Genomic DNA, 12,472 nt, shown 5'->3' with positions numbered 1-12,472 from the left:
TACCTCTCAACTAATGCAGGGTCGTGTTATTCAAACATAATTTTCCCATAAACGTTATTAATAAGGGGACTTCCTATCCTGGACACTTGAGAAAGCTTGCCTATTCTGATGGTTATGGTATTGTAACTTTTAAGAAATATTACGTTGTTATAACATGTAAAGAAATAGTATTAATACATTAGAAGATAACAGAAACAATAATAAAAACACCAGTTTTCACTTGACTGTACTGTATTTAAATTCTGATTAAAATGTTATGGAGTAATAGGCTACATAATTTCCAGTGCTCAGATGCAATTCTTGCGTCAACTGAACACTTATATTCACTATATGAGACTTAGTTTGCACTTCACTTCATAAACAATTATGAGAGAGAGAGAGAGAGAAAATAGTTTATGTATTTACATTATTCATATTGACAAAAATGTTTAAATTATGGTACATTTCCAATTGATTATTTTGCAAGTTTGTAACTTACAGTGTCATGGTACAAATGGTCTCATACATCATACAGGTCAATTATCATATTTGTACAATAATTATTGTACATCTGGCAACCATGGGTTGGGTTCCCTCTGCTGGCACTAGGTGGATGGCTGTTTGTGACATGCTGCTGATTTGACAATGCTTACAGGTAAATTCGTTTTAAATAAAAGTTACTGTATTAGTCAAACACATCTCCATAAATATTTGTTGGGGAAGGAGTTTTTCTGGCTGGGAGGTGGGTGGAAATGCAGTATGGGATGGGTGAAGAGGTGTAGGGAGGTGTTTGACTTCACTAGAGCATTTTTTGTTTCATGTTTGGTATGTTTATGCCTTTTCCACGTTTTATGAAAGGATATTACAGTATTGTACTGAAACTTGTGATTAGTAGAGGCAACTTTCAGAGAGTAGATTGCTGTAGAAATCTGCTGATACTGAAGTGTAGCAGTGTCATGGTGATAAGGATAACCATAACTCTTGTAATTCAAGTCGATTGACTGTAATTTTAAACTGGAGTTGCTTGGAAGGTCGTTTATGCCAGCTGTAAGTCCAGGGAACCTTTGTATAGACAGAAAAATTTTGACCTATAAGATATGATGAACAAGTCTTGTACTTGTCCAGCTACTTTTGGGAGAGGTGTACACCACAAGTGCAGTTTTAAGTGTCCATTTTCAGGCATTTTTGAATACCAGACGAACTTATTTTGAGGATGAGATAAAGAACAACTTCCTTTACTCCAGTTTTCAAGTAAAGGATTTGAGATCATTGAGACATCTTTTAAGACTTAGTCAACAAATCTTGTAGGGAATACATGTTAAAGTACTTCATTATTATTATAAAAAATATTATTACCACAGCCAGGGTTTTATGCCAAACAGGAGTTTAAAAAAATTTTAATATTTACTTATCCAAGTTCTTTATTTACAGTACAACAGAGATTTATATTGTTTCAATGTTTTCAGATCTATATGTGTCAGGAGATGATGTTACAAAGCTTGCTTCTATGTGCAAGTTGAAGAGTGGTCGACTTGCACGTGAAGTTACTGATTCATGTTTGCAGTTTTGGGGAGGCATGGGATTCACAAATGAGGTAGGGTTGTATTTCTTTTCAAAGTGTAGATTTGTTTTGCCCCCATTACATTACAGTAGCTAATACTGCAGTCAGCAACTCCCAGACATGCTCCCAAGTAAAAGGATGCTTCCACATGGTCAGGTAAGTAAATATGGACTCCAAAGCTCCATTATAGAAATAGAAAATGGTCACTTCCTGTGCATCTTTTGTAAAATCTGTCTCTTTTTGTTAATGCACCATTTCAGGTTCTTCAGCCTTGAGAGAGAAAGTGCTCATGCAGTGTTAAACCTCTTCTAATAAACAGGAACAACATCCTACCAAGGCACTGGCAAACTTTCAAACTCTAACAAATCAAATTGGGACTCCAGTTTAAAAAGACTTGAATTGTATAAAGATTTGAATTATTGAAATAGGGTTTACCTTTAGCTAACATGTCAAGTTTCCCTCATCATAGGCCTGTGACAAGTGACTCCACTGATTTTAGTGGTTTTGAAACTCTAGATAGAACACTACCATCTAGCTGAGGAGCTACTTTTACTAAGTGGAGTGCTTGGTTTTTTCAGGAAAAAACAGGCTATTTTCAGGAAACATTCAAGTGGTCTAGTAGCAGTGTACATAACACTTCTCAGTCTCAATGGGGATGCTTTGAGCAGCACATGTGACTGCTGAATCAGCTATCATGGCAGGTTTATTTGAAACTCATGGCTCGACTATCGCATCCATAGGCTGAGTGTGTGTCTCTGCCACTTACACCTGAAAGCCATCACTGTCATATGCATGACCTGGCAAAATCACCTAGTATGTTAGAAATGGTAAATGGACTGGAACTTTTTAAAAATCTTAAAATTATGCACCAAGCTGTGATCATAAGTGTGACTTTGCTGGCAAGTATGGATTGTCCCTATTATCAGAGTTGGGAAAAGGGGTTGTTTCTAAGTGGGTATGTGAACTTAATGCTCCAAAAATGCCCCTTAGTATTGCAGATTTGACTACAGGTTTACATTCTGATAGTTAAGACTCATTCAGACAGTGGGTATAGTCAGTTTCCCCACACGGTATAAAGATCTCTGCTGCTACTTTTTTTTTATTTACCATTGACAGAAAACATTTGTCTCTTCAATTTCAAATAGAAATTGAAGAGCAGATATTTTGCAGTTATGGGCCACAGTCCTTCAGTGTTTCCAACACACATATTGGAAACTTACTTGCAGAAAGACTCCTGATTAGTAAGATGTAAGACTGACTGAGACCTTTTAACATTTCTCAAACTCATAAGAGAGAAATACCTTCCTCCTCTCTATACTGCAGAATTTTGTAAGGAGTTTTGGATGAGATTTTACTGTCAAATTCTGTGCAGCTCTTCAATGAGGATATCATGTTCTCACAGTTGAAAAGGGTGGCTCAATTACCAACCAGGGTACAGCATCTTACAGTTAAATTCATAACTAAATACTGTATATGTGAAGCTACAGGGCTAGAGAGACAACAAAAATCTCAAACAACTCAAGGAGCAGCAGAACCAAAAATATTAGTCAGGGCAAAGGAATCGTCCTTAGATTTTTAGCTGCCAATAGTATTAATGGTGGAAGTTATCTTAGAAGAGGTACAGGCTAAAGTGCTGGTCATAGCACCAAACCAGGATGTCAATAAGCCCATGGTAACAGCACAGGTCTTTCCTGTGCCTGATACAGAAGTCTGAGCAATTTTATAAATGGGCCAATTTAACTACACATGCAGTAAGCTCTGGAGTACCCTCCTGAATCTGGCAGGTATTTTAACGCTAGAGGAGATGGATTCTGGTAAGAAGTGTCTGGGGGAAATGTTTGTTGCTGTCAACGTGCATGGTTTGATTTTGAGGGTCACAAGTTGTTGGAGAGTACTTCCGAGATTCCTGACAATGTGGCTAAGCCAGAGACTAGTGATCTCTTTGGGTAGAGTTCTCAATTTAAATATTTGGATGATATTCTTTAGCCAATAATATCCCAAAGAAATTGGACTTTAATCCTAGTGCACTTACAGCTTCAGATTTTGAAAGTTTGAGAATGTCATATATTATGGACTTGCATTTATTTACACCTTCCTTGGTGGATACCACCTGTAATACCATAAGACTGTCACAACAGCACCTTTCCAATCAAGACACTTGCCTGGGTGTAGAGGTTAAAAATAGTACAGTATTATGTCTCCCTTCTAGAAACCCACTTAGGAAAAACCATTATAATACTGAAATCAGGCCATCTACACCCAGAATGATAGCTAACTGTTTGTAATTCCAAAGGACTTGTGAGGTTTGAGGCCCGTTATTGACCTCTGTCTTTTGAAACTGATTTTTACTGTTTTCACACTTCTGCATGGAAACTGTCACTTAGAGTCTATTGCTCTGTATGGGATGGCAGTTTTTATCAGTAGATCTTGCTCTGTATGGGAGGGCAGTTTTTACCAGTAGACCTTGCTCTGCATGGGAGGGCAGTTTTTATCAGTAGACTTGGAAGACTCATACTCATAAACAGATCTTCCAGGATTTCTTTCAGCTCAATAGGCAGGGCAGGTCATACCCATTCATGGCACTTTTGTTTCAGGCAAGCCACAGATTCACAAGTATTTACACTTGGATTGGTCCCAGTATTGATTTTGTCTCAGCAGAGGGCCTATTGAGATTCCTCAATGACTTGCTGATAGTTGTAACATTGGCAGCTAACTTCACTTCCTCTTAAGGTATCTTTTAGGCATGTGTCAGTATCTGGGTGTAATCATCAACTAGGGTGAATTGTAGTTAGTCTTGACTAGATAGGTTATTTATCTGGGCATAGATTGAGACAGTTTTTCACTGTCCAAATATGTGCTGGGTTTGCATATTGCAAGTGCTGCAGTAGTTTTAATCCAGTCTCCTCCAGCAAAACAGTGGTAGAATTTACTGGGTCATCTTACTTGATTGGAGAAGTTAGTTTGATGCAGTTGATTCAGGTTAAGGTCTGGCTGGCAAGTCGAAGCCTTATGGTACCATTCACTCAGGATGTCCAGTTAGGTTTAGTGTGATGGCAAGCTCTACGAAACTTAATGATAGTACCTTTAGCATCTCCTGTATACCTATGTTTATCATAGATGCTCCCAAGGAGGGTTAGGTTGTCTGTTTACATAGCGAGTTTGTTTCAGGCTGCTGTTTTCAAGAGGAAGAGATCAAACAGGATAACATGAATCTTGATGTGCTGAGGGCTGTATTTAACACTGCAGGTGTTCGAAGGTGAGGTGTCTTGACAAAGTAGTGGGCTAGATGTCAGACAGTTCATCACAGTTGCCTACCTAAAGGATGAAGGAAGTGTGAGATCTCTATAAATTTGTCATCCGACCATTCAGATCCTCTTTTGGGTGGACGAAATGAATATCAAGCTAATTCCCAGATTTAATCGAGAGAAAAGTATTGCAGTGAGTGGACTTCCTGAGCTGGAAGGAGCAGGTTCTTGAAATGGGGCCTTCATCCAGTCATTTGCAAGGTAATATGAGAGGTTTGGGGTACCCTACTCATGGGTCTTTGTGGCACACAGTTCAACAAAAGCTTCACAATTACTGCTATGCTCTGCGAGATAGGTAAGTTTGGGCAATTGTCATTGTCACTAGAGACAAGCGCCGTAAGACTGGATCACCAATAACTGAGGCCGCCAATAACTGGGGACTGCCTGTATTGCCTTCCAAATTGCTGGATGAAGGCCCTGCTTTCAATGGGTTAAATTGAGAAATTTTGCTTGATATTCATTTCCTTTGCCCAAATGTACAGAAATCTCGCACCTTCTCCTATATTTAAGTTGGCAATTGTGATGGACTGTCTGACATCAGGCCCACTACAGTGTTAAGATGCCTTCCTTAGAACACCTGCAGTGTTAAAAATACTGCCCATAGCACAAAAAGGTTTATGTTAACCTCTTTGAGAACTGTGGCCTGAAACAAACTGGTTCTGTAAACAGACAACCTAGCCCTGAAGGCATCTGTGATAAACAGGTCTACAGGGGAAGATGGTGATGCAAGTGGACAGTCTAAGACAGTTTCCAGAGTGGATGAAATTACTCTGCTAGATTCATTTCCGGAGATACCACCAAAACCTCGCTGCCTTTATTCTTCACACTTTTAGGTTATCAAACGTGGTCTTATTAAGAGACATAGTGAGGAGTATTTTGTAATTACTTCAGTGAAAGGGGCATTTGCTCAACCAGATTCGCTGAACAGCAGCACCAGTATGAAGTAAATGTGCCTTGCCATCAAACTTCTCAGTTCCAGAGGTCCTTTTATCCCTCACACCATTGGACTGTGGAACAGCCTCCCAGAGGATGTCATGCAATTGGAACTTCAGAAGTTTAAGTGAAGATGCAATGCATTACTACCCTAATACTCTCCTTGCATTTTAATACCTTTTTGTGTATGTATTATTATTTTTTTTTTTAAGTGGGATCTCTTCTTTATGCATTTCCATTTACCTTCTCCTACTTCTTCCTAATGAACATCATATTCTCTGGAAGGTTGAATTTCAAGTCAGTGGCCCCTTTGGGCTTGTTTCCATATAAATAGATTAACCCTTAAACGCCGAGCCTCTATTTACAAAAACGTCTCCCGTATGCCGGTGGCGTTCGGTGAGTTAAGCGCCGAAGCGGAAAAAGTTTTTTCAAAAATTACAACACTTAGTTTTTAAGATTAAGAGTTCATTTTGGCTCATTTTTTTGTCATTGCCTGAAGTTTAGTATGCAACCATCAAAATTGAAAAAATATCATTATCGTATATAAATAATTGAAATATATGACAGCGCAAAAAAATTTTTCATATATAATTTTATACAAATCGCGCTGTGAGCAAAACGGTTAAAGCTAATGGGTTATTTTGTTTTTCTTTGTATTGTACACTAAATTGCGATGATTTTGGTATATAACAAATTGTAAAACGATCAAAGCAACACAGAGAAAATATTATCACAAAAAATGATGCATGAATTAAGTAACGCATAGACGTAAAAAAATGTTTTTAAAAAATTCACCATAAATCAAAATATTGTGCTAGAGACTTCCCGTTTGTTGAAAAAATGAAGCTAATTGATTGAATATTACTAGACTGTAAGTGTTTTAGCTTACAATTGCAGTTTTCGACCATTTCGGTCGAGAAAGTTAAAAATTGACCGAAAATTAGAATTTTTCTATTTATCGTGATTTATAAAAATTTCAAAACTGATAAAAGCTACAACCATGAGTTATTTTCTGTTGCTTATTGTACATGAAATTGTACACATTTTTCATATATAAAACTTTATGTAACGACTAATATAAAGCTGTACAAATATTACGACAACGTGACGAAAGAATTTCTGAGATGTTCGGGCCGAGTTACGCGCAGGCGTAAGGAAAATGTTTTTTCAAAATTCACCATAAATCGAAATATTGTGCTAGAGACTTCCAGTTTATTGCAAAATGAAGGTAAACGATTGAATATTACTAGAATATAAGAGTTTTAGCTACAATTGCGTTTTTACCGTTTGGTCGAGTTAAAGTTGATCGAAGGTTGAAATTTTAGCAGTTATCGTGATTTATGTGAAAATATTTCAAAACTGATAAAAGCTACAACCATGAGCTATTTTCTGTTGTATTCTACATGAAATTGCGCACATTTTCATATAAAAGTTTATGTAACGACTAATATAAAACGATGCAAACATTACGACAACGTGAAAAAGAATTTCTGAGATGTTAAGCCGAGTTGCAGCCAGCGCCGAACATAAGGAAGTTTTTTTGAAATTCACCATAAATCGAAATATTGTGGTAGAGACTTCCAATTTGTTGCAAAATGAAGGTACATGATTGAATATTACTAGAATGTAAAGTTTTGTAGCTTATAATTGCGTTTTTACCATTTAATCGAGTTAAAGTTGACGAAGGTTGAAATTTTGGCAGTTATCGTGATTTATATGAAAATATTTCAAAACTGATAAAAGCTACAACCATGAGTTATTTTCAGTTGTATTCTACATGAAATTGTGCACATTTCCATATATAAAACTTTATGTAACGACTAATATAAAATGGTGCAAACATTACGACAAACGCTAATGACGAAAAGAATTTCTGCGTGGACGTAAGGAAAAGTTTTTTTCAAAAATTCACCATAAATCAAATATTGTGCTAGAGACTTCCAATTGGTTGCAAAATGAAGGTAAATGATTGAATATTACTAGAATGTAAGAGTTTTACAATTGCGTTTTGACCATTTCGAGTCAGTCAAAAGTTGACCAAGGTTGAAATTTTAGCAGTTATTGTGGTTTATATAAAATATTTCAAAACTGATAAAGATACAACCATGAGTTATTTTCTGTTGTATTGTACATGAAAATTTGCACATTTTCATATAAAAACTTTATGTAACGGCTAATATAGAACAGTGCAAAAATTACGACAAAATGACGAAAGAATTTCTGAAATTTTTCGCCGAGTTACGGCGTGGGCGTAAGAAAAATTTTTTCAAAAATTCACCATAAATCGAAATATTGTGCTAGAGACTTCAATTTGTTTGCAAAATGAAGGTACATGATTGAATATTACTAGAATGTAGAAGAGTTTTACAATTGCGTTTTTAGACCATTTTGGGTCGAGTCAAAGTTGACCAAGGTTGAAATTTTTTGTAGTCGACGTCACGCGTAAAATCCCTTGGCACCTAACAGACAATTTTAATCTGACGTATGATACGTTCCAGTAGGCATTTAAGGGTTAATAATAATAATAATAATAATAATAATAATAATAATAAAATATGCTTGTATTTAATTAGTACCATATTTTCTTTGCACTTATGAGAGAATAGGATGTGTCTGTGTCAGATATTCAAGTTTATAGGCTGGCCATATCTCAAGATCCTGAGACTTTGGGCATTGATTTGGGTAATGCCCTAGAGTTAAGACAAATATACCAGAGTTTTGAGAGGGAAGTCTTGCTTGGAGCTCTGAAACCTCCTTCATAGGATCTGTCATGTGTGCTCCAGCATCTGTTGTCTTACAGTTTTAAGCCACTAGAAGAAAGTACCCTTCAAGAACATCATTGTTTTCTAATTAGCCTTAGCCTTAAGAAGAAGAATTGGCGTTATTCACTCCCTTTCTAAGGACATCTCCCACACTAAAATTTGTCATAGAACTGGACTACAGTATATTCATAGTTTCATAGCCAAGTCACAATTTCCTCTTATGACTCAACAGTCATCAAGATTTATCATTCCCGCTTTACCTGTGCAATTGAGGAACAAAGAAGACGCTCTTGTGCTCTGCGAGAGATGCAAGGGTGTCTTTGGAGGACCCAGTCTTTAAAGTGTGACAAGGTTATTTTTGTATATCAATGCAAATAAGAGGTTTGCAGAATTATCATTGCCATTTGGATGAAAGTTCATCAAAAAAGTGTATATATGCAACTCTGAGGCAGAGGCTTCCAACATTAGGTCAGGAGTCACAAGTTTAGGTTTGTAGGTAACTTCTTAGCATGTAAGAATTATGGCTGTGTCTTCCATAATTTGTTTTGCATCATAGAAATCCTCTTCAACTTTTATCAGGTTTTACCACAGGAGTCTCACATAAGAATCTAGATGTATATTCTGTTGGAGTAGTAGCTGCAGGCCAGTTAGTAACAAACCTTGGTCATACTTACTATCTATCAGATTTATCATATCATAATAGTGCGCTTGTCCTATATCATTCAGCATGTAATTCTGGGGTATAGGCATCTACACCTTGGAAGGATACTGTCATGTTACTTGTGGAATTAGGTTAAGCACAAACTCCCTACTAGCAAGGTTCTGTCCTCATAGCTTGTTAGAGGTACAACTGGTTTTCAGGTCCATTAATTCCAGAAGTTAATGGCTCCAAAATTTCTAGACAACCAGTCTTGAGTGAGGATGTTAGGTTACCTCTCATCAGTAGTCACTCAGGTACAGTAAAGTAATGGGTTTGTGGCCAAACAAATTACCAAAAAAATGTTTTATGCCATTACCAATACTCTGGTTTTGTGTCTCCAGTTGATGGGTCAGGTAGCACAGGAAGTGACTTCTTTGGAAAAAAAAAAACAACTTTGGAGCTCAGGTGGCCTTGTTTTTGGAGGTGTGTTTGTGAGCTGTTGACTGAAGGGTTAGACAATTGTAAAATATTAGGTTTGTACCACAAACATAATTTTTGTTTAAAGAAGTGCATATTCTTCACAGTAATGTCTCCATGCAACTGTCTCTGTAGATGAATTAGATACACGTATTTTTATTTTTGAATTAATTAAAACCTGTATTGAGTTGGAAGTTAGCACTGTTATTGCCATAAGAAAATGTAAGCCATTGTTTCGTGTTTTTTAATATAAAAGTGTTGGTTAAGAATGAAAAGGCTTAATAGTGGTTTATGGTTTATCTTGATGATAACACCTGGTTACTCATATTTATTTACTTTACCAAATTACCCATATGTCAGTTTTGCTTCAGATCTTTGTGCCTAAACTTCTGCTTGCAAGCAACTATTTGTGATGCTTAATTGTTTCACCTTTGTCATGTGACCTAGAGTCAGTTTTTTGTATAATATGTACTTGTGACTTTACAATGTTGCTCTTTACTTTCTAGTAAAGATGCTAGTTGCTGAAAACATGGCAGTATTAATCCAGATGCCAGTTGCTAAAAACATATCTGTAAAAATTCAGGCAAGTGTTAACTATAAGAAACAGCTGTAATTTTATATTTTATTGATACATCATTTACATTTATTTTCAGTTAGCCCGTAAGTCTTGTAATCTGCCAGTTCAGTATTGGGAATTAGTCCTTGCTGATGTACTACACTCAATTAGATCTATTTTGTCCACATCTCCAAATGCTACACCACATGTAGCATTCCTAGGTCGTCGCTCATCTTTCGGAAGTTCTCTACCCCCATGGCATATGTCTCCAGGACCTGTCTTATTGGGGAGATTTGTTCGGGACAATGAGAATGAACCATTGGTGGATGAAGTCGAACTCATGGATGCTAATTCCACACGTGCTAATATTAGGGATCGTGATGGACGTGAATCAGCAGTCTCAGTTCGTGATTTGGCTCCATGTCCTGAAGACCTTGTGTGTCCTCTGTTACTGCTGACACTCGTAATGTAACAACTGCTGAAAATCCTACTGCTATTGCTGAAAATCAAGAGCTATCATTACAACAAGAAATAGGTGCTGAATTTCCTCTGATATTGAAGTGAGGGAGGCGGTGTTCACACCGCATCAGTAGTAAGATCTAGTCAAATATTAAAGGCTCCTGACATATGGCTGGGATTAAGGGATCATGATGTTCTGAGCTAGTATAATGTACAGTACAATATCACTATGTACTTTTTAAGTTCTAATAAGTGAGAGGAGGAGGAAACTCGAAGGGGAGTAGATATCCCACGCACAGAACATCTACTACCCAGGTCTCGGCTCTATGTTGCTGCCAAGTTGCCCAATGGCTCGCCAGGCAACCCCCCCTCACCACTCTACCATTTTCCTCCTCTAGCCCTGCCTCTGCCTCCTCTCCCAGGTTTGGAAGAAGGGGTGAAAGGGATGTTGCAGAACTGTTTTCTTGGCAGGGGTAGGAGAAGGATGGCGACCTCTACGAGGCCCAGTTGTGGCTTGGGATCTCTTAGGTGGAGAATAAGAGGCAGCCTGAGGTCTAGGTCTTGCTACATTGGCACTGAAGGGCCAGAAGACTTATTCACAGCTTGATGGACCAGATGGTAATTGTTGTCCACTCCACTTCTGTTGACTGCCGCCTCAACCTGTTCCTTAGGAAAAAGTGACAAAGATCGTAGAATGGGTCTGTTTCTTAGTGCTAAGGTAGAATCAGGGCCAACCAATCTTGACATCTTAGGAAGGGCAGCTTCCCTTCTTTTCAATAACCAGTTGGCCCACATATTGGTTGTTAGGAAGGTGGCATAGTCCTCAGTGTCAGTAGCCATGGCAGTCGAAGAAATCTTGCCTACTGTTGTCAACCAAAGATTTTGCCAGGAAACTGCCTGGAGAGGTGAAGACTGTCAACTACATTGAGGCTGACCCTTGATGTGTTGAGAAAGAAAGACCTGGGCCTAGACGAACAAAATCCGGATCTACCCGTCTTGTGACGTTGTGGGTTGCATAAAAACTTCTACATTGTGGAAGAGGAGGAGGGAGTGTATCTTAAATGGCCTGCCAGATTGTAGAGAATTGTCCCATCCAGAGTTGAGAGAATTGACTTAGTTGAGGACACTGTCATCATGAATGGAAGATGGTATGCTCAACAATGCCTTTCTCTCTCATGAGACCCACAAGGGCCTTGAGACCCGAAGGAAAATTTGAAGTGGTAGCCACAGGATCTTCAGGTAGCTTGTTGTAACCATGTATGAGTTACGCTTGTTGTATCCATGTATGAGTTACACTACCTCATATGTTTTCAACAGTTCTTCGTCTTCAGCTTCCAGGGCACAAGATTCTCAGTCCAGCCTGTCAAGCAAAATAGCAGGATCACTTGCATCCTTGTTGATTCCTGAAGCATAGGAATGATCGGGGCCCATGACTTTCTTGGAAATATATCATTTGACCCAAGAGTCCCTGCTCCGTCTTGATCACGGTCCTACCTGTGAGAATGAGAGCAAGGACTATTAGATGACAGCCATGGTTGAATCCGCGACCATGGGGGACTCTCATTACGTGGAGAATAGTCATGGCCATGAAAGCGAGACTGTGGGTTACATGGAGAGTGGTCACAGCCATGTGAGGGAGACCAAGGGCTTCTTGTCTTCAGAAATGGTCCCAATCATGAGAACGTTCCCACAGGTGTGATGTTAGACTTCTTAGTGGGAGCCTTGTCTTCCTTAACAACTGTGGTCTTAACACTCATTTCTTGAGCAGGATGAGCGGAAGATGGTGAAATGACTAGCTTC

At 38.2% G+C, this 12,472-nt stretch overlaps 1 protein-coding gene across 1 annotated transcript in view; it reads left to right on the top strand.

Moving 5' to 3' along the window:
• LOC136835309 (probable acyl-CoA dehydrogenase 6) overlaps window positions 1-12,472 on the top strand; it is a 59,571-nt gene that overhangs the window by 43,740 nt on the left and 3,359 nt on the right. Inside the window, exon 7 of the mRNA XM_067098630.1 lies at window positions 1,446-1,573. Coding sequence (XP_066954731.1) covers window positions 1,446-1,573 — 128 coding nt within the window. The remainder of the gene's footprint in view (window positions 1-1,445; window positions 1,574-12,472) is intronic.

Source organism: Macrobrachium rosenbergii, chromosome 55 (genome assembly GCF_040412425.1).
Source record: "Macrobrachium rosenbergii isolate ZJJX-2024 chromosome 55, ASM4041242v1, whole genome shotgun sequence".
In the NCBI taxonomy this organism is placed as follows: Eukaryota; Metazoa; Arthropoda; class Malacostraca; order Decapoda; family Palaemonidae; genus Macrobrachium; species Macrobrachium rosenbergii.
This window is presented reverse-complemented; position numbering and strand designations above follow the sequence as displayed.